Raw genomic sequence first — 26,957 nt, 5'->3', positions numbered from 1 at the left:
TTGGCCATGCATTAAGGAACATTTCGATCAAGGGTTCTATAGAAGAATCCTGATCAAAAAGAGAAAATGCAGAATAGAGTTCCAAAGGTTCATGAACTCCAGACTTTCTAAACTCACGAGGGTGGGTAAGCCCTTGAAATTATTGCCCTGATATAATCTTTAAACCTTAAGTAAACAATATTTGCTGAAGTCGTCTTAAATAGCTTAGCTAGTAAAAAATTTATGGGTCAAGCAGCATGCTCTTTTAAGAACTACCTATGTGGGGTCATGTGAATAAGAACCTGAAAAATTAAAAGGATACTGAGTTTATTTCAGTGGAGGAGGAACAATTCAGAAAAAGAGGGTGAGTGGTGGCCTAATTCAATGTACATGTAGAAGCTACTGAATTGGCTGTATCTATTCTCAACAACAATAAAAACACCACAATGAGATGTCACTTAATACACAGTAGAATGGGTGAAAATTTAAAAGTAATACAAAATAAACAGAAAATAACTATTCATGAAAATGCTCAGCAACAGGAAGTGTCCTACGCTGCTAGTGGGACCGTCTTGTGGGAGGCACTTTGGAAAACACCGGACAGTTTTAAGGAATATTCGTAGCAGCACTATTCCTAATAGACCCAAAGTAGTGCAATCAGATATTCCTCAACTGATAAATGGAAAAATAAAATGTGTTATTAACCACTCAATGGAATGCTATGTAGTAATCTTTATTCTCAAAATCATTATGCAAAATAAAATTGTATCATTCCACTGATAGAAAATGGCCAGAAAAGGCAAGCCCTGGAGTGGCAGTGGAGAATACGTATCTTCCTTGTGTGAAGAATGTTCTAAAGCTGGTTGTGATCACAGTTTCGAGGTTCTGTAGATGATCAGACATCAATGGACTGGGCAGTACAAATGGGTCAATGTTACGGTTCATAAAGGATGCCTCAACGAGCGTCTTAAGTAAGAAGTCTTTAAAAACCCTGTGAAATTTCCTATTTTCTCAAAGAAACAGAATACATTGTTGAGCTTTAAGTGGGAAGACAAACCTCTATTCCGCTAGCAGGCCAATGGATTGATCACACAAAAACAAACAACAATGGCCAACAAAGATGGCAGCCATCTCCTCCCGAGCCCTAGCTCAAGACGGGGAACGGCAATATGGTTAAGATGACCGTGCAGTTACTGACCCATGTCTTCCTCCAACTATGGAGTACTTACTTTATTTCTTTCAGAATCCTCTGTATTCTCGCTAAAAGTTCCTGGCTTTAGAATTCCACCTTCTCATTGTCCTTTAATTTTAACCAACTGGAAAATTGTTAAAATTTCAGAAGATTGTAATTTTTCCTAATAAAAATATATCACTAGCTAACATCAACAACAATAAAACCCCATCTCATTTGACTAAGAATACACGAGAAAATCACATCTCTGCATGTCTCATTCCATGTCACCATCAAATGAACACGAAAACTCACCTGAAAAATAGTAACAGTGTACAATCAGAGGTGATGAGGGTGGGGGATGAAGCGAGAAGGGGAAAAAAGAGCTGATGCCAAGGGCTCAATAAAAAGTAACTGTCTAGAAAAGAATGAAGACAACATGCGTACAACATGCCTGATTCAACTGATGTGTGGATTGTGAAAAGAACTGTACGAGCTCCCAATAAAATGGTAAAAAACAAACAAAAACACCCACCTGAAACTCCCTAACATTCTAAAGAATGGAGAAATAGATAAATCAGAGGGAGTAAAAAGGAGGAAACCAAAAGTGGATTCCCTGACTCCCACCACATGGCCATGTGTGCGGGGAGTGTCCCCAGACTGGGGCCTCATTTGAACACTAGCCGTTTAATGACAGCCATGATTTCGATGACCTTGAAAGGGGTCATGCTAAAAACATTCAAGTATTAAAGGAAATGAAGAGACTATGGGATTTTATAGAGCAATATTCAAAAGTACAAACCCATTTTATGTTTTTGGAAAATATTGATATGATTTATTAGGGGCTTCAAAAAAGATAATGGAAAAATAATGAAGCCTGCAAAAAATGCAATCTTAATGCTCTTTCACAGTAGACATCACGAATTATAATGATAATCTTGGGGCTACTTAGATCTATAGGGTTATTTGACACCTACACCACAGAAGCCTGGGAATGTGAACGCTCTTAGCTCTTCCGGCAGCCTCAGCAAAGCATGCTGGACAGGAAGGTTTGGAATCTATCAGTGCAATCTTGGGCAAATGACTTAACCTCAAAGCTCCAGATGCACTGTACATTGCAGGTCTACCATTAGGAATAAATATGAAAATTTAGGGTAAGTGCTTGGCATATATGTAGAATATATTCAATGAATAGTGTTTATCTTTTTTTTTTTTCATTTTATTGGGGGCTCATGCAGCTCTTCTCACAATCCACACATCCATCCATTGTGTCAAGCACATTTGTACATTTCTTGCCAGCATCATTCTCAAAACATTTTCTTTCTACTTGAGCCCTTGGTATCAGTTCAGTTTTTCTCTCCCTCCCTCACAAACCCTTTCATAATTTATAAATTGTTATTATTTTTTCATGTCTTACACTGCCCGGTCTCCTTTCACCCACTTTTCTGTTGTCCATTCCCCAAGGAGATGACATATATAGATCACTGCAATTGGTTCCTACTTTCTCCTCCAACCTTCCCGGTATCTCATTATTGGTTCTGAAGGGTTTATCTGTCCTGGATTCCGTGTGGTTCCAGTTCTCATCTGTACCCATGTACATGCTGTGGTCTAGCCAGATTTGTAAGGTAGAATTGGAATCATGATGGGGGGTGGGGGAGAGCCATTAAAGAACTAGAGGAAAGTTGTATGTTTCATTGGTGCTATACTGAACCCTGACTGGCTCGTCTCTTCCTTTTGACCCTTCTGTCCCATCAATACGTCATGATCACACAGGTTGGTGCACTTCTTCCATGTGAACTTTGTTGTTTCTCAGCTAGATAGCTGCTTGTTTATCTTTAAGCCTTTTAAGACCTCAGAAGCTATGCCTTTTGATAGCCAGGCACCATCAGCTTTCGTTTTTTGTTGTTTTTTTAAAAAAATTTTTTTATTGGGGACTCATATAACTCTTATCACAATCAATGCATCCACCCATTGTATCAAGCACATTTGTACATTTGTTGCCATCATCATTCTCAAAACATTTTCTTTCTACTTGAGCCCTTGGAATCAGCTCATTTTCCCCTGCCCCTCGCCCGACAATTTATAAATTATTTTTTCATGTCTTGCACTGTCCGATGTCTCTCTTTACTCACTTTTCTGCTGCCCACCCACCAGGGAGGAGGTTATATGCAGATCATTGTGATGGGTTCCTCATTCCTCCCCCACCTTCCCCTTCCCCTCCTGGTATTGCTACTCTCATTAGTCCTGAGGTGTTTATCTATCAATGGATTCCCTGTGTTTCCAGCTCTTATCTGTACCAATGTATATCCTCTGGTCTAGCCGGATGTGTAAGGTAGAAATGGGAGATCATAATAGTGGGAGGGGGGAAGGAAACATTAAAGAACTAGAGAAAAGTTATATGTTTCATCTTTGCTATACTGCACCCTGCCTGGTTCGTCTTCTCCCCGTGAGTCATGACCCTTCTGTAAGGGGATATCCAGTTACCTAGATTGGCTTTTATCTACTCCATACTCTCCCTCATACACAACAGTGATATCATTTTTTTGTTCTCTGATGCCTAATATGTGATCCTATGAAAAACTCATGATCACACAGGCTGGTGTGCTTCTTCCATGTGGGCTTTGTTGCTTCTCAGCTAGATGGCCGCTTATTTATCTTCAAGCTTTTAAGACCCCAGATGCTGTATCTTTTGATAGCCGGGCACCATCAGCTTTCTTCACATTTGCTATGCACCCATTTTGTCTTCAGCGATCGTGTCGGGAAGGTGAGCATCACAAAATGCCAGGTCATTAGAACAAACTGTTCTTGCATTGAGGGAGTACTTGAGTAGAGGGCCAATGATGTTCTGCAACCTTGATACTTAACATATATGTTCACAGATTTCCCTATAGTTATATATAAATATGTTAACATCTGTACATGCCCATCCTTTGCCTCCTAGTTCTTTCCTTTATTTCCTTTCACTTACCTCTTGTTCCACTATCATGTTCGGCCTTCATTTGGGTTTCAGTGATTCCACTCAGTTACACTGCCCTTGATCAAGCCCTACCAGCCATCCTACGACCTCCTGGGCATCAATTTTACATCACTTGTTCCCTTTCCCCTGGGTTTGTTAACACCCACTTCCTTTCCCCCACCTCCCCCTGTCCCATGTCCTCCCAGAACCATGGGTCCATTGTTTTCTGCTCCAGATTGTTTATCCCACCTATCTTATCTAGACAACATGCAGAGAAAGTAATACGCACAAAAACAAGGCAGAGCAAAATAAAACATTAAAAGAAAAGCCTAAAAATAATTCCACTCTTTTTGTTCACCTTTAGGAGTGTTTTCCTGTTGAGTCTGATGGCGTGCCACGCCCTGGCCCCCAAGTCTATTTTTGGTACTCCCCAGGGACTTCACTGCTTTGCTCCCCTTGCTGTTCTGCTACACGCCCTTAGAGTTTCGCCCCAGGGTGGGTGTGGTCGGATCGGCACAATTCCTGCACTGTGCTTCCAGTGTTGTCCTTCTTAGTGATCTGGGTCAATGAGGGCCCTCTTGTTCCATGGTGGGGCCGGCCCTAGGGTCCTCTCTGTGCACTGGCTGCTCTGAGCAGGAATGTCATCTTCGGGGCTTGGTGGGCCAGGATGTGCTCCTCTTCCTTTCCCTCCCGTTGTTCCTGTGCTCTGATCAGATGCACCCCTCTCCCTGAGGTTTAGCTTCAGTGCTGTCCTCTGTAGTGCATTCTTCTGGGAGGGGAGGGGGGGTGTCCACGTAGTTGAGATTGGGGCCGCCCTTGCAGACCTCTCTATGGGTTCCCTGCTTCATGCCGGTATGTTGCATTCCCGTCTTGGCGCACCAGGATGAAGTCTGGTTCCTCAATCCCTCTCCTGTGAAGTTGTCTCTTCAAACAAGTGTTCACAGCTCTCCGACTCCCAGGAAGGAAGTTGCGAGGTTTTAGGGCATGGGTTTCATGCCCCCAATTTTGAGTCCTTCGGTTTTTAAGATCACCAGGTAAGTGTCCCCTGGGTCAACGCAACATCAGTGAATTGCTGGTATTTGTAATATGGCTAACTGCTGCATGAGAAAGAGAGAGAGCTGGGCATGCTGTAGGGCTCACATTTTACCTCCCATCAGAAGTCACCCTTCTACTACCAATAGCTGCATTTCCATGTACACATCTGTAAAAAGGACTACAATGGTTTCTCCTATTAGAAACACTTTAGAGCTCAAAAGAAAAATATACTGTCAACCACAAAATTAAACAAAAAAAACCTGAAAAGAATAATACATTAGAACAACGCAAAGATAACTCCCAAAACTATGGGCAACAAGTTTGGTTTTCAATCAAAATCTGAAGCCCTGGTAGCACAGTGGATTAAGTTACTAAACGGGAAGTCAGCAGTTTGAAACTACCAGGAGCTCTGCAGGAGAAAGATGAGGCTTTCTACTTTCACAAAGATTTAGTCTCAGAAACCCACAGGGACATTTCTTCCCTTTTAATAAATCATTCAATTGGGGGCTCTGACAACTCTGATAACAGTCCATTCATCGAATGTATCAAGACAGGGGCAGTTCTTGTTTAGGGTTGCTATGAGTCAGAAATGACTGGAAAGTAGTGAGTAATACCAAATACTTTAGATTATAACTGACTAAATGAGAATGGTTTACTAACATTACAGGGATTAGAAAAATAACCACAATGACATAGAAATATCACCCCCCAAAAAAATCATTAGATTCAAAGAAAGTATTGGGTTGTTTAGCTGTCATAGATTTGGGCCATGTTGCAGAGTGGAGACCCAAGGCCCAACTGTTGGCCAATGGAGATCCCCTCATAGAGGCGATTAGGAGAGGAGATGGGTTAATTAGGGTGCGAGGTAGTACCGATGAAGAACACAGCTTTCCCCCAGATCCTGGATGCTTCCTCCCCCCAACTACCATGATCCGAATTCTACCTTGCAGGGCTGGATAGGACAGAGGCTGTACACTGGTACATATGAGGGCTGGAGGTACAGGAAATCCAGGGTGGATGATACCTTCAGGACCAAGGGTGTGAGGGACGATGCTGGGGGAGTGGAGGGTGAGTGGGTTGGAAAGGGGGAACTGATTACAAGGATCCACATGTGACCTCTTCCCTGGGAGTGGGACAGCAGAGAAGGGGGGAAGGGAGACTCCGGATAGGGCAAGATATGACAAAATAACGAGGTATAAATTACCAAGGGCACATGAGGGAAGGGGGAAAGGGGAGGGAGGGGAAAAAAAAAAAGAGGACCTGATGCAAGGGGCTTAAGTGGAGAGCAAATGCCTTCAGAATGATTGGGGCAAGGAATGTATGGATGTGCCGTATACAATTGATGTATGTATATGTATGGATGGTGATAAGAGTTGTATGAGTCCCTAATAAAATGTAAAAAAAGAAAAGAGGAGAAAAAAATGATTAGGGCAAAGACTGTACAGATGTGCTTTATACAATTGATGTATGTATATGTATGAACTGTGATAAGAATTGTATGAGCCCCTAATAAATTGTTAAAATTAAAAAAAAAAAGATTTGGGCCATGTTCTGAACAGACACAAATTCTATCGTAAAATTATCTGGCATTAACCCTTCCACAATGTGAGAGAAACTGTTTCACTTTGGGTCTTCTGATGAGTGTATCACACACAGATATACTTAAAGTTTATTGTGCCAACCTGGTCGATAAACACATGTGGGGCTAATTGAAGGGCAGAGGGATAAATGGCTCAGTGAGCCTCACCTTTTTAGTTCTACGGTCTCTTGTTTTCTGATGGTTGGACCAGGGTGCAAATGCCTTAGCCAGTGGTGGCAAGGCTCACTTCCTGCAAAACATTCCTGAGGAGAAGCCACATGGACCTATCCCAATGCAGCCCTGGGTGCTGGAGCAGTCATGTGGAGACCCTGCCAGCACTGAGATGCTTACACGTTCACGGATTCAGATTTGCTCCTGCAGGCAACATCATTGCGTTTGTTTTGTGAGATGGAGGAGGACTTTGTGGATTGGTGTTGGACACATAGGTTAATGGGTTAATGTTGGACTTGTGGGCTTGGGCAGCACTGGGTTGGGATGTTTTCTTGATGCGCACTTAACCTTTATGTAAAACTCTCTCTTACACATGAGTTTCTGTGGATTTGTTTCTCTAAAGTACCCAGACTAACACACACATCAAAATGAGAACGTAGCTGTTTATCTCCATTATGAGAATATGTTGTCTGCCATAGACACAAAAAGCAACTCCGGTCCCCATCATTTTTTAAGTGTACGTCACTGGCCTCAAAGGAGTGTAGGTGAGCAAGTGTGCAGGGATCAGGACAAACCGATCACGCTCCAGACAGCCATCCAAAATGCCTGTTCTGGCTATGGAACCGCACTAGAGCTAGCTTTTTACGTACATTTCATTTCACTTTGTTGGCTACGTGCGATATGCTTGCACTTACCTTGCCCGGACTGGACTCTTCGGGCACAGGCGCCTGGGGCACGCCTCCTGTTGACCGTCTCTGTGCTTCTGGGGCTGGGCACCCCTTCCCTCTGTCTTCCACGGACTTCTTGGCATCGGCCGTCTCGTGCTCACTTTTACTTGGTCTCTTCACTCCGGTTATTTCTTTGCTGCGCTTTCCTGAGGGTTCTCGCTCTTCTTTCTTGGTCTGTTCACTCTCTCTCGTTTCTGTCTCCTCTTTTCGTTTTTGCTCCTTTTCTACGATTTCCTTTTCTTCAGCTTGTTGCATTTTTGCTTTTTGTTCTTGCTCTTCCCTCCTCAGTTTCTCTTTTTGTTCTTCCTGCTGCCTTTCTCGGAGCTCTTTCTCCTGCTTGTTTTTCTCCATCAGAAGCGCCGTTTCTGCATGAATGCGAGCCTTTTCTTCATCTGTCAACAGGGCAGTTGCTGGAGTGAATGTGGGCTTAGTGGAACGATCAGGAACGACTTTTCCATCCTGAGAAGGCTGCTGCTCCTGGTCTGTACCTTCAGACTTTACAGTAGGATCATCTGGTAATTTTACTGTTGGTTTTTTAGTACGATCAATCTACAGTAACAAAAACACAGCAAAATAGGATTTTGTCAAAATTCAGGAATATAACTTCAGTCCTTGAAACTGTGATAAAACCACCATCATTTTTTGGGAGACAACATCTGCCAAAATGTCTACTTGTCAATCACTGTCTCTCAGGGTAGATCCTACGTGGAAGGTATTTAAATGCCATCCACACTTCTTCACTCTACACTTAATTTACCCTGATATATCTGTAGATTAGAGTTAATATGCCATTGTAAAACATAAAACGTAGACCTGGGTATACCTAGACTGAGGTTCTATTTTCATATATTCACTGCCTACTCAACATGTTCATGTGAGAACTATTCATGACTTCCCTCCACAAGTAAGGTCCCCTTCAATATTCCTTAGCTCATAGGCACTGAAACGAGTTACCTCAAAGTCCTCTATGATATGCTTACCCAGCTTTAGACATTCTGATTATTTTCCTCTGATTTTTGTTGGTACCAGCCACCACCAGCCAAGTCCATGGCAATATCCTCTCAGTTCCCATCTGGTTGCCTAGATCATCAGTCTACTTCTCCACATTGTAGTTAAACCCTACTAGATGCCAGTGAGTCAAATGCTGACTCATAGCGACCCCTGCGGATTCCCAAGACTGTAACTGTTTGCAGAAGTAGAAAGCACAGTCCTGCTGTGGAGCTGCTGGTGGTTTTGAAGTCCAACTCCTGACCACTGCACCACCAGGACTCCTCCACAGTGCAGTTAATCATGTACAATGCAAATCCAAGTAAGTCTCTCCTCTGCTTAAAATCCAACTTTCAATCGTTATCTACTGCACTAAGATTGCATCTAAAATCATTACTTAATATGGCCCTTCTAGTCACAATCTTCCCTTGTGTGTGTATTGTAAACCTCTATAGCAGTGGTTACAATCTCATTTTACAGCGGGCTATACATTATGCTAATGACGGGATTATGGTAGGATCTACTCTGAGTGTCCACCTTACTAGAGGGTCTAAACCAAGCCACCCCCCCCCCATTTCCTTGGGGGAAGGCAAAATCCACACGTCCATCAAAGCCATCTTGGTGATATTCCCTTCCCAGCTTAACAGCCACAGAAGCAAGCAACATCTGCTGCTTGCTCAGGATCCTGCTCCGGGCTTGCCTCTGCCCCTGCATGACCTCTGCCTCTGCATGACCTTTGCCTCTGCATGACCTCTGCCCCTGCATGACCGCTGCCTCTGCATGACCTCTGCCTCTGCATGACCTCTGCCTCTGCATGACCTCTGCCTCTGCATGACCTCTGCCTCTGCATGACCTCTGCCCCTGCATGACCTCTGCCCCGGCACGACCGCTGCCTCTGCATGACCTCTGCCTCTGCATGACCTTTGCCTCTGCATGACCTCTGCCCCTGCATGACCGCTGCCTCTGCATGACCTCTGCCTCTGCATGACCTCTGCCCCTGCATGACCGCTGCCTCTGCATGACCTCTGCCTCTGCATGACCTCTGCCTCTGCATGACCTCTGCCCCGGCATGACCTCTGCCCCGGCACGACCGCTGCCCCTGCATGGCCTCTGGCTCTTGGAACTCGAGTTGAGGATTATCACCTCGCCTTGTGGATGAGAAGGATCTCTAGAGCAGGGTCCTCAAGCTGTTTAAACAAGGGCCAGCTCACTGTCCCTCAGACCCGCTGGAGGGCTGGACTGTAGTTAAAAAACAACCATGAACAAATGCCTAAGCACACTGCACTTATCTTACTCTGAAGTAAAAAAAACAAATGGAGCAAAAACCCCCGGCGGGCCGGATAAATGTCCTCAGCGGCCGCATGTGGCCCGCGGACCATGGTTTGAGGACGTCTGCTCTAGACCAACAGTGAGGAGGCTTTTTTTTTTCTGTAAAGGGTCACTTGGATATTTTTAACATCACTTGCAGGTCACACAAAATTATCAACTTAAAAATTAGCCTGCTATATTTGGCCAAACATTTAATGAACTCGCCCCTGATGCGATGGCTGGAACTGCTTCTTTGGTGAGGCGTGCGACAGATGATTTTGGACGTTCCCACCCCTGCTCTAGCCAGACAACTACACTTTGGATGTGGAACTTACTAGCCCCTACAACCACATGAGCCAGCTTCCTAACACCTTGCGAGCTCCATGAGGCACTGCAGCACGCTGGACAAGCGGGCACACACCACAGGAGGTATAGTGGCTGATGGCGGGGATGATGGAGTGCCACTGCACTTGGGGCAAGCTATAACCTTGGAGCATTTAATCTCTACTCCGTTGGGACTAGTTCTGTATTAACTTTATTACAAAGAATTGTTTTTGCACATGGCCTATGAGACCTTGCGTAGCCTCGCTCCTGCCAACTCTTCACTGTTCTATACAGCACTCATACTGCCTTTTGAAGGCTTCCTCAAGGATGCCATCCTCCTCCTCGACCCAGATCTCTACACAAGCTTCACCTAGACAACGCCCACCAACAACAGGTCTTGGCTGCGGCATTTCTCCCTCAGAATAATGCCCTGAAATCTTGGACTGAAACTAGCCCAGTCCCCTAACACGCGCTCTTGAAATTCCTGTTACTTTCCCTGGCTGTTCTTACTTGAATTTTGTGTAAATAATGATGTGTGTAAAATTTTCTTTTTCCTCCAGGAAAATAAGGTCCAGGAAGGCAGAGACTATGCCTGACATAAGGTCAACCACTATCTTACTGAAGGAATGAATAAAATGGTATATAATAACTTTCAGAAGAGATACTAACTAGTATCTTTCAGGTTAAATAATCCATAAACTAAGCTGGGTTTTGAGACACAAGCTAAGTGTTGATAACCTGGCTTTCAAGGTGCACTCGCTGTACCGCTGCTGTTAGAGGTGACCAGACCACTTCTGGGGGCGCGTTGTTGAAACAAGACAACTTATGATTATGAATACATCTATCAGTAACAAGCTACATGGAATCTTTACAAAACATTTTATATAAACAATAAAGCAGATTGGAAATTGATCATGGTAGCAATTCTACAATTCTGCTTGATGTGACTGAGCCATGCATTCACTCCTAATTAAAAATAAATGTAAAGAAAATCAAAGCAGAAAAGTCAGTGGGGAAAAAAATTATCCTTCCTCCACTTATCTATTTTCTCTTCTTTTCTACATTTTGTTTGCAAGTGACGAGCCACTGAGGGAATGAAGTGAACATTAAAAGGTGGACCAGGAAGTAACAGAAACGCTGGTCCCACCCACACTTTGGTGGCTCATCCATTTTTCTAAAACCCCATACTCACAACTCTGATTGGATCTCTTTTAAAATTCTTCAATGGTTCTCCTTTATGTACAGAATGAAAAATTAATTTGATACAAGTCTCTCTTTGTGACTCTTTCCCATCTTTCTAATCTCATCTATTGACACGTTACTCTCTCCGGCAGTCACCTACATGTCAGCATGCCAAAGCACACGCTGTTCCTTCAGCGCGCCCTGTGCCGGCAACCAAACCCTCTTCCAGTCCCCACCCTCGATGCTGCGGGACAGCTTGAGCACAGTCTACTCCATGAAGACCATCCCCGGCCCTCGGCTAGAACTTCCCCTGCTCTCTGCTCGAATGACTATGAGAGTGATGGTGAGGATAGTCTGTCTGTCTTACGCTGCGGATTATCTTGTCTAGCTCTCTCCTCCTAACATCCGATGGAATCTGCGTCTTATTCCTGCTAACCCTTCCTTTTGTGTTTCCTATAGAAAATGGTTTACAGCCTGGGCTGTTCAACTCTGTTCTATAAGGTTTCTATGAGGCAGAACTGACTCAATGGCAGTGAGTTTCGTTTTTATTAAAAACAAAACAAGAACTTTACCATTTCAAATGATAATATCTTGGTTACTTCCTTAAGAAAATAGAACTAAAGTTTTATTTCCAAACCAAAACACTGGTCTCACATACCTCCTGCATGTATGGGGGAATGGGCTGTTGTTAGGGGTCCCTGCGTTGGTCCTGGCTCACCGTGACGCTGCCGAGCCTTGCCCCATCCTCCTAACTGCTGTTACACTCCAGCCCTCTCTTGCTGCCCCCGTGTCCATCCATCTTGAGGGGCTTCCTCTACTACTCCAAGTACGATGTCCTTCTCCAAGGATTGGCTCCTCCTGGAAATATGTCCAAAGTATGTGGAATGCTGTCTTGCACCCTTGTTTTAAAGAGCACTGTGGCTGGAGTCCCCCAAAGGCAGATTCGTTGGTTTTGCTGGTAAGTCCATTGTCCATATTCAGTGTTCTTCTCCAACACCACAATTCAATGACAACAATAATTCTTTGATGTTCCTTACTCATTGTTCGAATTTCTCATGTGCAAAGGGAATTGAAAATGCAATCACCTTAGTACTCAAGTGACATCTTTGCCTTTCAATACTTGGTCTTTTGAAGTACATTTTCCCAGTGCGATGCTGTCATTTGATTTCGTGGCTGCTGCTTTCATGAGTGTGGGCTGTGGAACCAAGGAAAATAAAATCCCTGGCAACGTCAAAATTTGGGAAAATGGGATCGGTCCAACTGCAGCACAGAAGCCTAAAGGGCTGCTCAAGTTCCCTGAGGTGGTGCCCGCTTTCATCAGTCCCACTGCAGCGAGTGAGACCCTTTGAATGATTCATCCTATCATAAGCTGTGGCAGTAAGACTTCATTGTAATGAAAGATTATTGTAACTAAAAAGGCCCCCCAAAAGTCTTAAAGGCTTGTATTCAAACAAGCAGCCATCTAAGTGAGGGGTCAACTAAGTCCACAAGGAAGAAGCACACCAGCCTGCGTGATCCAAAGACAACAGTAATAAAAGTCAAATATGACAGTGGGTAAAGTACCAGAGCCTAAATTGTAAATACTCAGTTTGTAGAGGGCTGTGGGGACAGTGGGGGCCCAAACCCCATGTGCAGAGTATGCAGTCCGATGAAACCGCTGGCAGACGCCCTCTAGCCACAGGCAAGGGTCTCAGCAGCTTTCCTAGCAGATAGGGATCACTGTAATCCTCGTTAGACTGGATGGAACTGGATACCCTGTCAGCTGACCTCCCTCTTGATCCAATCTGAAATCCTTGTAGGTGCAAGTATTTCTTTCTAGCACCATGACAAAAATTTCTTCCCTGGCCTTTTAAATATTCGCAGTGGTCTTTTCTTTCTTACTATTTGTATTTTTATCGTTGTATTATTATTATTCTATCCTTACCACTTTATATGGTTTCTGTTGGGTTTTCCAGTTTGTAGCACAGAAGGGGTAGAGGCACAAAGAACTGATGTAAGGGTTGACAGGGAGGGTGAGGGGGTAGGCGGGGGAGGGAGCACTAGAACTGATGATGATTACACGACTCATTATAAAAGTGATTTAACCAAGGGGGGAAAAAGGAAGTGTTCTAAAATTGATTATGAAAAATAATTTTAAACTTGGTTGTGGTAATGATTGCACAACTCTTCTTGATATGACTGAACAACCTGAATTATGTGATATGTGGACAATAAAATTGTTTTTTAAAAAAAAGAGGGGGGCAGAGGCCCAAAACACATAGATTGCTTGCACTGATACTTTTTGTTCTAAGATAGGAAAGGTTATGTACAAAATTTCAGTTCCATAACATAGATTTAATAGAGCAATAAAACAAAAGAAACAAAGGGGAAAGAAAATCAAGCACACACCTGTGGAACACTCGGTGTAAGAGTTGCGGGCTGAACTGTGGATGCAACACCAGATCTGGAAGCAGCGCCTGGTTCTACTGGAGTCAGTGCACTAAGTGGTCTCTTTCTCTCGTCTTGATCAGCTCTGGGTTCTTTCGTTTCGGCTACTTGTGTAGCAGGAGGCGGCGTCTGGGCAGCACGCTTAGGTTCTTCCAGTGAGGGGTAAGTAAAATCCACTAAAATCCCCAAAAGAACAACAGCAAGTTTTCGGAATAACCACCTCCATAATCATTAGCTACACATCCCATGCATGTTGTCTGTGACAGTTAAATGTAAACAAAACAAAACGACAACCATACCATCTTAAAGAAAACATGAATTTCTAGGCTGTGGACATCTTGTATTTTCAGAGCCTCAAAGCAAACCGTTCGATCTAACCAGACAAATGCACACCCTTTCACCCAGGTAGGTTTCTTGGAGACAGAATAGGCTGCGAGTTCGCATACGTACGTGAGACAAGCACCTCCTCCTGTGTGCCTCGCGCGGGCGGGGTGACCTTCGCGTTGGTCGTGCACTGAGGGTAGCATAGCAGCCAGTTCTCGTAGCCTCCCTCCAACACCAACGGCTCGCTGCGCAGCACAGTCTTACTCTCCCACTGCAAACCAAGGGGAGCCGTCAACAGGGCGGCAGCCTCAGCAGCTTGCACCCTCACAAACCTGACTGTGCAAGTCTAGCAGCAAAGTACCTCCACTAAGGAAGGGCCCTGCTTCCTTTCAGTCTCAGACTTAAACTCCGTTAAATGTATATAAAAAGTTGATATCCTATCAAGTTTGTATCTCAAACGTATAATTCAAGTTATCAATAGTCAGTTACCATGGTTCAACTTTCAGCCAAACATCAGCTAAACCTACAGGGTGTGCAACCAGGGCAGGACGAGCCCAGAGATAGAACTCAGGGGCAGGAAAGGGGAAGGAAGGGGGAAAAGACTCTTATATTGGGGGGACTGAAATTAATGTCACCAAACATAAAAAAAAGTTGTGAACTGTCGAACAGAAAACAAATTTGCTGTGTACATTTTCATTCAAATCACAATAAAAAATAAAACGGACACACACAAACACAAACTAGATACGTGGATTAGGTTTTTAAAGATGTAACACCTACGGTCTTCATGGAAAATTAGCCTCCCATAACCTTATCACCCAGAGATTGTACTAGCATTTGGGGGTTAATCTCTGTTTTTTGTTTTTTTAAAAATCATTTTATTGGGGGGGATTCATACAACTCTTCTCACAATCCACACATACATCCATTGTCAAGTACATTTGTACATCTGTTGCCATCATCATTCTCAAAACATTTACTTTCTACTTGAGCCCTTGGTATCAGCTCCTCATTTTCCTCCTCCCTCCCTGCCCCCCGGGGGTTAATTTTTGAAGACAGCTTTCTACATAGATACAAGCTTTATTTTTATTTAATCACATTTTTACAAAACAAAATTTATGATGCTATTTTTTATTTGAAAATCTTTTATTCATAAAAATATGAATTATCATTTGTAATGACCACGTAATACTCAATTTTGTATACACACTCAACAAACTTGAATAAGTCCGGTGTCAAGTCCCCCTTTCTTCACATTTAAATTATGAAGAGTGGTGAGATAAACAAGACAAATTCCAAGGGCCTTTACACACACACACACACACACACACACACACACACACACACACACACACACAATTACCCAGGATTAGAATTGCTAGATCAAGGAACACAAATGTCAGATTTTCTAATATATACTGCCAAACTTTGAAAGATTTAGAGTATATATATACATACATATATATATATACATACATATATATATATTTGTATAAGGCAAATTCCTAGGAACAAACAGAACTGCTGGTTTAAAAAGCACGTACAATTAAAATTTTGGCAGATGCTGCCAGTCTTTCAAAAAGGTTATGCCAATTTGTGTATCAACTGTGTATGAAAATGTTCATCCTAAATTTTTCTAACAAAATAGCAGATAAAAATAATTTGTTATCATTAGTATTTGTTAAGAAAGTTTACATCTCACAAGGACCCACATGTGACCTCCTCCCTGGGAGAGGGACGGCAGAGAAGGGGGGGAAGGGAGACTCCGGATAGGGCAAGATATGACAAAATAATGATGTCTAAATTACCAAGGGCACATGAGGGATGGGGGAGCGGGGAGTAGGGGAAAAAAGAGGACCTGATGCAAAGGGCTTAAGTGGAGAGCAAATGCTTTGAGAATGATTGGGGCAGGGAATGTATGGATGTGCTTTATACAATTGATATATGTATATGTATGGATTGTGATGAGTTGTATGAGTCCCTAATAAAATGTAAAAAAAAAAGAAGAAAAGAAAATGATTAGGGCAAAGAATGTACAGATGTGCTTTATACAATTGATGTATGTATATGTATGGATTGTGATAAGAGTTGTATGAGTCCCTAATAAAATGTAAAAAAAAAAAAGAAGTAAGAAAGTTTACATATCAGGTTATAGTCTTCTGGGACTTAACGGAGTTAATCATTTATCCATTTTTCTACTGAGTTGCTTGTAATTTTCTTGGGGGGAAAGAGTGAAAACGCTCAGAACACTTGGGAAAATAGGCTTTGTTACATATATTAAAATGTTTTTACTGGTTGCTATTTTCTTCCCTTGTGGTATTTTTCACATGATCAAATGTATCGAACTTCTCTCCTAGCACTTTGGGATCAAGAAAACGAAAATATCTATCAATGTTTTCTGGTACTCCCATTGTTTCAATCAAGACATTTACATCCTGATTCAATTTGAGGGTTAGTGTGGTCTAAAGTAAGATTGGTACCCACTTTATTTATAGGTAGTTAGTTGTGCCAAACCATTTCACATCTATGAAATGGGCATTTTTGTAGGTCAAAGCCAAGGTCCCTATTTTAAAGCATGCACTGTGTTAAGGTTTTGAAGCTGTGCTGCAGCATCAATTGACACTCCTTTCAGCAGGATTTCATTTTTACCAGCAGACAATTACCAGTATTTAATAAATTAAACTATTATTTATCTTTTTAAAAATTTAATTAAAAAATTTATTATTATTATTTCTTATACTCTGTGATCGATGAAAGCACTATTCTACTGATTTTCATTTGATGATTTTTAGCAGAGCTGACTTTTATGGTTATGCCCCTTTGCATTATCTTATCTGTTTGTGTATTCTGCCCATAGCTTATCTTACTATTTCACTTTAAGTAGTTTTCTTACTTTTTTGTAAAAGGTCTTCAGATTTTAGGTGTTCTAGAAAATACTGCCTTAGATATTGCAAATATTTTTCTACTTGTCTTCAGTCTTAAGGTATTTCTTTGCACCTAAGTTTTAATTTTATGAAACCATATCTCTCTTTTTATCTTGGTGACTTCTTTTATTTCCCCCAAACTTTTTATTTATTGTGAATTAGGTAAAGGTATACATATCAAATCATCGTTTGTGTATTCAACAAAAGTATGTTTTATTCAATAACTTAAGCAATTTTCTTGGTGACTTGAACAACTTCCTTGGCCTTTTGAAGTGTAATTCTTAAAAAAAATATAAACATTTTACATTAATTTTGAGAATTCTAATATGCTTTATCATATATATATATATATCCCTGATGTTACTGTTGAGGAACTGCTGGACAACTAATCACAAGGTTAGTGGTTCAAATCCACTGGCCACTCCATGGATGAATGCTGAGGCTGTCTCCTCACATAAAGATTTACAAAGCCTCAACAAGGATTCATGAGGGCGGGGGAGGGAAGCAAAAATGAGGAGCTGAAACCAAAGGCTCAAGTAAAAAGAAAATGTCTTGAAAATGATGAGGGCAACATATGGACAAATGTGCTTGACACAATGGATGTAGGGATTGTTATATCAACTGTAAAAGCCCCCAATAAAATGATTAAAAAATATTTTACCAAGCCTCGGAAACCCAATATAGAACCGCTACAAGCTGTAATGGCCGTGGGCTTACTTTTAGTCTGCTTTATTATTTGGTGATTCATAATGAGTCTTTGGAATCTGAATAAACAAACTATAACAAAGCATGATGGGTCTTGTCCTAAAGATGGTCAACTAGTCAACATTCCTTTGTAAGAAGGAGAAGCTTAGGATCACAATGAACCTAGCAACAAACTTGCTAACCTTGAAAAGTGCATCTTTCAGACTCCGTAGAGTTGTTCCAATCTGTAAATCTTTTGAAGAACTAAACCAGTCATGAAGTACCACATAATCCACATTGCCCCTCATCTTCCACGTGTCTTTAGAATCATCTGAGAGGTGTTCTTCAATCCGACTAGCAGTGCTTCTGAAATGTATTAACATTTAACATTTGGGCGAGGGTGAATAAGAAGTCCACGCACTAATACAAGACACTGAGAAAATCACTTCACTACTGTAAAATACTGGGATATATTAGAAGTAAATATTACAAAATAAAAAAAGACTCAATTCTGATCCTTGAAGTAAAAATGGCCGCCAGTGAAAAATGGATGAAATCGTTTGAAGACCTTAGTCAACTGTAAACAATGGAGCATCATAATTCACATTTGAATTCTCCTATACCTGTAACTAGGGGCACTAAGAGTCAGAATCGACTCGATGGCAGTGAAGTTTTTGATACCTGTAGCACTTACTACATGCTTGGCACTGACCTAAAACGAGCTCATGGAATCTTCTCCAGCCATCCTGTAAGAGAGGTCTAAGTGACCCCCATTTCAGAGGTGGAGAAACTGAAGCACAAAACGGTTAAGTAACTTGTCCAAGGTTCCACCTGAATTCACACTCAGGCAGCCCTAGTCCGCTCCATGCTCTGAGCTGCTGTGCTAGGCTGTCTCTTACATAGCATCAGCTGTACTGAATCACATTAGCTACATTAATTAAGACAGGATAGTCATTTCTTTTTAACTCACATAAAGGCTAAAATCATTATAACAGTCTATAAACCCTTAATAAATATGCCACCACCCCTGCCCCCATGTTCATTCTTTAATGTCCTCATTTCCCAATGCTTGGCACCCACTCACTTCACTCCAGCCGAAGCCCTGGCTCCTTCAGCCTAAGAGCCTTGGCTCCTGCCTGGAACGCACTGCCTCCAGATCTCTGCAGCACTCACCTCGCACCTCAAGACAAGCTCTCTCTGGATGAACACTGAGAGCCACCCTACACTCCAGTCTCCACAGCACCTCAACACCAGTCACTCTTACTGTCTGTCTCGCGGCTCTCCCGAGAGCCCCACTACAGCGTATGTTCCAAGCAGGTAAGGCTCTTTGTCTGTGCAATGGTTCAGCCCTAGTACTTGGAACAATACTAATTCATACTAAATGTTCTACACTTGATCTTAGCCAAAAGGCCGAGAAGCGATAAATGTTCAACACATTTTTGTTGATGGAACAAATGAGTAATCCAGATTCATTTCTTAGCTAAGGGAATTCACAGCACTTACGGTAGGAATTTCAATATTAAACTGGCGATCCTGTAAAAGTAGGTAAAATGGAAAAACATATCCACAAATAAAATTGACATGACTTAAGACTACTCTCTCACACACACACAAAGTTGCTGTTCATACAATAATGCTGGCTACTGTTATTTTCTACGAACTTTTAAAAAGAAATAAAGAGTAAGAAACATGAAATATCACCTCACAATATTTTCTTCTGAAGCACAATTAAAGATCAGAAGGATGCTTGCTCAACAAAGAATGAGAAAAAATACAATGTCATCGTTGTAAGGGTTATTTCTCACTCCAGTGGTATCTGTGTTTAATGCTGTTCTCGGGATCAGTTTTTCCAGAAAACAGTAACATCAAATGGTGTTTCTCAACTCCAGTCTTTCACACAGTACCATCGAGGCATGCTGCATGCAACTGTTTACTTTCCTATTATTTACAATATTTATTGAAAATATATCTCTTGTTTAAATAAGTTTATTTTTTTAATGAAATAATTTCAATATACAGGGAAAAACAGCATCATATAATGTAAGAAAATTGGGCTATATTCACACTGTGGAATACTATACAGAAACGAGAATAAACAATTGGAAACTACATAAAATAATATGGATGTCTCTCACAAATACAAGTTTGTGTGTGTGTGTGTGTGGGGGAGAGACCAGACATCAAAGACTACACACTGTACTCCATTCAGATAAAGTACAAAAACAGACAAAAGCAATCTACTCTGTAATAAAGTTGGGGTTCCCTTGGGTGGGAGGGTTATGAGTAATAGGTGAGAGTAGATTGATGGGGGCCTATCAGGGCTTCTGAAGTAGTGGTCATGTTATATTTCTTCTTCTCAATGTTATTTAAATGTGGCACATTCCATTTATAAAAATTCACTGCATTAAACACTTAGGATAGGAGCAAATTTATATGAATACTGAAGTGTGTTTCAATTTAAAGCAGAAATACAACACCAGACAATGAAAAAATAAGCACCAGTTAAATGTAGATACTGCTGCCTACAGGAAGCTCACAAGTCTGCTCTCTGTGGAAAAAGATTACCAGTTTACAGAAGCTATGGATAGTGGGAGCCCAAAATCCAACTGCAGGCTACTCACACTGATGAAGCCTCTGGTGAATCCCTTTCTAAAGTGCACAGTTTTGCTACCAGACAGCACTGTATACTGATTATGGTAGATGTAGTTAGGGTAAAATGTAGTACCTTATTTATCATTTATCTCTTAACACATTTTAAAGTTGTTTCAGTTTTAATGTTTTCTGATTGATTGAGGTTTTTCTCAGTTGTTTTGTCATTATTGTTGTTTTGTTGTTTCTCCTGTTTTGTATTGTTTCTATATATGAAAACATAGGTAAATCTATAGATAGTAACTGGATTAATCACTCTCTAGGGGCAAGGTAGGTAAGGCTGGGGGGAAATGGGGAGCTAATAGCAATAAGTATGGGAAGAAAATGTTCCAAAATCGATTAAACTATGATATGTAAATTATGACAACAATACTTTTTTGTTGTTGATTTGGTGTTTTTAAAAAGGGGAGGGCTAGTGGTGATTAGCAAATATTAAAATGTGTGTTAGCACCTAACTGGGATTCCTTTAGCCAAGTCACAAGAACTCAATCAGAAATTAAGGGGAAAGCTTTTCTCGGTATGCAATTAATTGTAATTTAATCTTCATTAAAAGTTATCTTGATGTCTACAGTTGCTCAGATCTCACATTTTGGGAAAGACTGAGCTAAACCACCAGCTTTCTGAATATAGATTATACCACCCAAAATGAAATGAACGATTTGCTCCATCTCCTCAAGTATGGAGTACATACTCTCATCACAGTGACATACTTGATCAGATAAAGCATTCTAATCTCATTGTAAAGCAGCACAATACAAATCGCTCAATTGTTCAAGCGAACATTATAAGGCATCTGCAATGTGCCAAGACCTTAGCAAGCTTTGTTACCAAATAGATGTGTGTATATGCACACATTCAATGTTGTTTAAATGAGCCCTGGAATCCACCACAGAGTTTAATTGCTCCAAACCTGTAAACTGATGCCTAGAGAGATTCTCTGATAAACGTATATAACAGCCCTTCAAATAGGGAAATCCGCCTGGGCTGAAGTGTCAGCTTTGCCATTGTGTGATCATGGGTCTTACTGTACTGTGTGTGTGTACACACACACACACACACATATCTGTGCAAACACACCACACATATCATTGAAAGCAAACCCGAATTAGTGCCAGCTACTAAGCTACCTGTTTGTGAGAGCAGTACACGTTTTCTCAATTAAACCTCCTCAAAATCAGTCGTTGAGATGGAAATGATCATCACGTTTCAAATGGAAAATGTGTTGACAGAGGTTATTTCATTAGCTAGAAGTAATACATATGATAAGTGACAGTTATGAGCCAAATATAACCTGACTTCAGAATGTACCCCTTTTTTAAAAATCACTTAGCTATATTGCTTCACTAAAAAGTATCTATATGCTTTTTTAAAAAGAATCAATCAGCCAAACTAGACCGTTCCTCAGCCTAACACGTCTTTCAATCAGGGGGAGGAGTGTCGTAACGGAGCAAAGCACAGGAAGGTTAACAGGAAAAGACAAGACTAGCACATTGAGCCTGCAGGCCAGCAGGAACCCACACTGCTGTCCAGTTTACCGTTTTCATCGGAACCCAGAATGACCCACCCTGGGCTGATGGCTTCTTCAGGAACACTGAGAGAATTTAAAATATGGGACTCCTGATACTCCTGCAGCCTCCGTGCATCCATTATGATCAGGCTGGTGCTTTTATCCATCATCATTGTGTGCAGTTCCTGTGCCGTGATGGCCCCTTGGAATTAAGAGAGAGCACAAACATGACAAGAAGCCCCAGTCTGAGTGTCCTCCTGCGACCACACACAGGACAAGCCTAGCGTTCCCTAGAAGATCCAAGTGTATCCGAGGTCATGGAGCTGCTACCCCGCCACACCACTTACTACCTTTCAGATTAGACTTTATGTTCTGACATTGACCCAGAAACCAGGTCGAAATCCCCATGTATACAGGCCCAAACAGCAAAACTTGATGTTGGGATTACGACCACAGTAGATATTCACTCTGTTACTGGAATGAAATAAAGGAAATTAATGTGTACACATTAAAAAATATTCGTATTCTACTTTTGAAAAAAGCTACTAGCCAGAAAACTGTGTAAGGGTTAAAAATTATCTAAAGGTTCTAACGTATTATTATTTTAAGCCTCTGGTGGGGTCTTACAGGGTATAAGGTGTGGCTGCCTTTGCAGTACACAATCTGGCACTCGGTTCTGGGTCCTGAGCGCAGCACTACACCTAAGGTCAATTGGGGCGGGGGCGGGGGCGAGCAATCTGACCAGAAGGACCACCTGGGGCCTGTGATCACTCATGATATAATCTATCATGGCCACCTGGTGAGGCCAATTAAAAGGTGGTGGTGGAGGATGGCAGCTCGCTGGAGCTTCTGGGTGGGAGTGAGCAAATGATCTGCTCTTAAGAGGCTAAGATGTCCCCCGTGGCTATAGAAGATATGTCTAGTCCCCTCTCGGATCTTGTCCTTTGTGTCTGTGTACTTTTTCCCTATTAAAGACAGCCCTTTCTCCCTGAAGTTTGTGACTTGTTCCATGGAGATGTTATAGAGCAGGGCCAGTGCCTGTATGGTATGAGCAACAAATGGCTGTGAACTGACCAGGGCAGAGACGCTAAGACTTTCTTGGACTGGCTCCATATTGTCTGGGGTCCTCTGAAAAACAGTCCATCTATGTCTAAGCTCTCCTAGCGCAACAGGTTAGAGGCTTGTTATTTGCTTTCCATGTAAGGGTCCGGCAAACGAGGGCCATGCGCTTTCACTCGAGTAGAGAAACCCTCACTGGTATGTGTTTGTTTAAAAAAAAAAAAAGAACTGATTCAGCAGTGAACTATGGGAACGGTAGTCACAAAAATGCCTAAATTAAAATATCCACAGCTGTTAACAACTCTCCTTTTATCTTTAGCCACCCGATAATCTTGACGAGAGACTACAAAACTTGAGAACAAACCACTGAGCAGAGAAGTATCTGAGCAGGATGAGATACAGAAGTCTACAGTGGTTAAAACTCATCAATGTCTAACAAAGCACGTTACTGGCTCGGTTCGCTCTTCACACTGCTGTATGAAAACAGTTGAGTTTCCTATAGTGTTTGTATACAATTATGTTTAAGCTAAAGCTTCTTTAAGAAGGCAAAAGCAATTAGCTAAGTCTTGCTATTTAAGGGAGCTTCAAAAAGGTCATGGAAAAATTACTTTATCTTCAATTTTCATTTTTCCATGACCACTTCGAAGTGCTCTGATATTTATGACTAAGGCATCAATAACACCCAAATTACTGGCTTATGGGTTTGTTTTTTTGGAGGGAATTAAAATTCCCCAATGATTAGGTCCGCAGCCTAGACTCATAAATAGCAGCTTATAATTGAAGTTTGAAGGGTTAAAAGACGAGGGTGTCATTTCATGGTCCAAGGTGTGCATCATCCAAACTACAGTATTTTTACTTGCCTTCAAGAAATGTGGAAGCTGGACAATGAAGAAGAAAACCCAGAAAATGGATGCTTTTGAATTACGATGCTGGTGACGAAGACTACAGAAACCAGGGACTGCCGGAAGAATGAGCAAATCTGTCTCAGAGGAAGTGCAGCCAGTCGGGAATGGCAATGCTTTGTATTATGTACTTAGGGCCTATTATCAGAAGGGATCCGTCCCTGGAGATGAGCATGCTTGGGAAAGTAGAAGGTCAACATGAGAGAGGAACACCCTTAAGGAGAAGTATCACCCACAGTGGCTGCAACAATTTGAGGATGACACTGGCCCAGGCAGTGTTTCATTCCATTAGACACAGGGTTACTACGAGTCAGAAATACTTGACAGTACCTAACAACAATATACAGTGTATATGTGGTGGTTACATAATTTCACATTAACTTGAAGATATTTGGAAGTGTAGGGGGTGGAATTTAGCCTGTCCATCAGTTCACAGCCTGATGGTGACTCCTTGTGGGCGTGACCTTCTCAAAAGGAGAGCCCTGGGAACCCCCCCTCTCTGCCTTCGCCTTCCTGCTGGCTGACCCTGACAGTGACCAGAGCGCTGACGATACACCCACTGCATTGCATATACAAGGCTTTGCACCCACAGGCCTGTGATAGTCCTGCATTCTGCATCATTGCTTGTGAATGGGTGAGTCTGGGTGGACTTACGGACTAGTACTGGATGTACAGACTTGAGTTGGACAGAGTTGGGTTGTTTTCCTGATATATAAGGCTTCCTGACATAAAGCTCTTTCTTACACATATATGAGTGCCACTGGATTTGTTTCTCTCGTCAAAACGGCCCAACACAATATACTACGCATTTAAATCTTATAAAAATCCTATGAAAAAAGTACTATTATTATCCCCACTGGACAGATGGGGAAACCAAGGCAGAGAGGTTATGTACTTGCTCAAGAGCACATACACATTCAGAGGAAGAGCCCGGATTCAAACCTGGGCGGTCAGACTCCTGGGAGGCTGTGCTCTTCACCACTATGCTACACTGCCTACTAGAACGAAAACAAAGTTACACCGCTTCAGATCTTGTCAATGACATACTGCTCTACTTTGTCATTCTGTGTAGGGAGGCTAATGTTATTCATATAACATCCCCCATGATACATAAACATAGCACTTAGCAAAACATTTTCAATAAAATGATACAGGCTAGAAAAAATGGTAACGCTTACATTGTCATTAGATACAATGTTACCGATTATGGCATGTAAAATCTGAAGTTTACCCTAAATAAATATTAATGATAACCTTATAGAATTGCTTCTTATTGGTACAAACTTACCACTCACTCTGGTCTCACTTTTTCCACTTACTTCACCATTGACCTAGTTCATAGGAAGGAAAAAAAGAAAGTTTCAGCTTTGATAAAAATTAAGTACACAAAGTATAGGCATTTTGTAGAACACAGATGACCAGTAATGACATTACCAGGTTACTTTGGGAGTTGGAAACAGCCAAAATAACTAGTTACATATTAGAATTGTATGACATTCCTCAAATATTTCTTCAGTTAAAAGGTAGATATAATGCAAAAGCATAAGATATTATAGAAACTTAATACTAAATTACAAAGCAAATATAGCACTTAAAATGAAACTAAAAGTCTGCATATTCCATTGAGTGTGGTCCATTATACAATTAAATGAAAACTAAGCAACACACAGTCATAACCAGAAGAACTCCACCTGTGGCAGCTGCGTCGTTTCTGACTCATATCAACCACACGGAACAAAGTCACACAGCCAGCCATGGTTTCCAAGATTGCAACCTCAACAGAAGGGCAGCATGCTGGTACCAGGGCGGTAACAAAGAGGCAGGCCCTTAATGAGACGTACTGGCACACTGGCTGCCAACACAGGACCAGGAAGTATTTTGTTCTGTTGTGCACTGGGTCATTATGGGTTGGAACCAACTAGATAGTACCTAACAACAAAATTAATCTTTACAGAGGTAGGCTTTCTTCCTCTGAGTGGCTGGTGGGTTAGCAACTTAACAAAAAATGTACTAAGTACCTAGCAATTTATATCTTCTAATAATTATGTTGGAGCCCTGGGGGCGTAGTGATTACATGTTGTGCTATGATTTGCATGGTCGGCAGTTCGAAACCACCAGCAGCTCCTCAGGAAATCGACAGGGCTTCCCATTCCTGTGAACAGTTACAGTCTCTCGACAGCGGTGAGTGAGAAGAATTATGTTAAGAACCACGTACAAAAGGGGAAACCAAGGACTCACTTGAACCCAAGGGTCCCTAAAAGCAGGAAACAAGGGACGTGCTTTCTACTACGACACAATGTAAAGTAACAAAAAACAGAACTGTGGGATGTTTAAAAAGTAAATTCATACACAGAGAAGGTTTCTTTGGAACTTCATACAAAGACGGAATCAACTGATGCTAAAATATGTAACCCATTTTCCAATAAAAACAATTGCTTGAAAGAACGTTATTCTCGTGCACAAATGCTTAAGCACAGCTCCTCACAATCCAGTCTTTAACCTCACAGGAGAAATGCACCTTTTGTGTTTTGTCTTTGGAATCCAGTGCCCTCTCCAGAGAGCTGCGAGCTGCCGAGCCGCCATCCTCTCGTCCTGCTTCCTGCCTTTTCTGCTGCTCTTCCTCCTGTCTGTCCTTTTCTTCAAGTTGTTTCCGAACCTCAGCTTCTTCGTATCTAGTTGAAAAGGAAGTCACGGTCTTCACATGATTGTGGAAAATAAAGGGAGTGCCAGTTCTGTAAAGCAGACTCCTGCTGTTCGTGTCCGCATAGTCTCTCCCTCTAACCGAAGCCTGGCTGTCTGTGTGCTGTTCTAAGCTCTGAACTTGGCCCTGGGAAGCCAACGATAGCCATACTTCAAATTGCCCCCACATTTGGAAAACTCTTTGCTCTCCCACTGAAGCTACTTAATGCTCACCTCACCACTACCTCAATGTTTGACCAGTGACTCAAATCTCCTGAAGTCTCATTTTTCACCCCCTACAAAATAAATAATCCAAATATCCTATTTGTGTTTAGGATTGAGTAAAAATGTTAAAATGAAAATTAAAAAACGTGTTACCACC

General features: G+C 41.8%; 1 protein-coding gene across 2 annotated transcripts in view; it reads right to left on the bottom strand.

Moving 5' to 3' along the window:
* The window catches only part of USP8 (ubiquitin specific peptidase 8), a 71,514-nt gene that overhangs the window by 8,723 nt on the left and 35,834 nt on the right, over positions 1-26,957 (bottom strand). For both annotated transcript variants that reach the window (XM_075532332.1, XM_075532333.1), the window contains 7 exons: positions 26,415-26,568; positions 25,185-25,227; positions 21,993-22,137; positions 17,983-18,145; positions 14,298-14,442; positions 13,809-14,023; positions 7,587-8,168 (listed from right to left, as the gene is read on the bottom strand). In XM_075532332.1, coding sequence (XP_075388447.1) covers positions 7,587-8,168; positions 13,809-14,023; positions 14,298-14,442; positions 17,983-18,145; positions 21,993-22,137; positions 25,185-25,227; positions 26,415-26,568 — 1,447 coding nt within the window. The remainder of the gene's footprint in view (positions 1-7,586; positions 8,169-13,808; positions 14,024-14,297; positions 14,443-17,982; positions 18,146-21,992; positions 22,138-25,184; positions 25,228-26,414; positions 26,569-26,957) is intronic.

The sequence above is a fragment of the Tenrec ecaudatus genome, chromosome 14 (assembly GCF_050624435.1).
Source record: "Tenrec ecaudatus isolate mTenEca1 chromosome 14, mTenEca1.hap1, whole genome shotgun sequence".
NCBI classification, from domain to species: Eukaryota; Metazoa; Chordata; class Mammalia; order Afrosoricida; family Tenrecidae; genus Tenrec; species Tenrec ecaudatus.
Note: the sequence above shows the minus strand (reverse complement) of the source record. Positions and strands in the feature narration are given on the sequence as shown.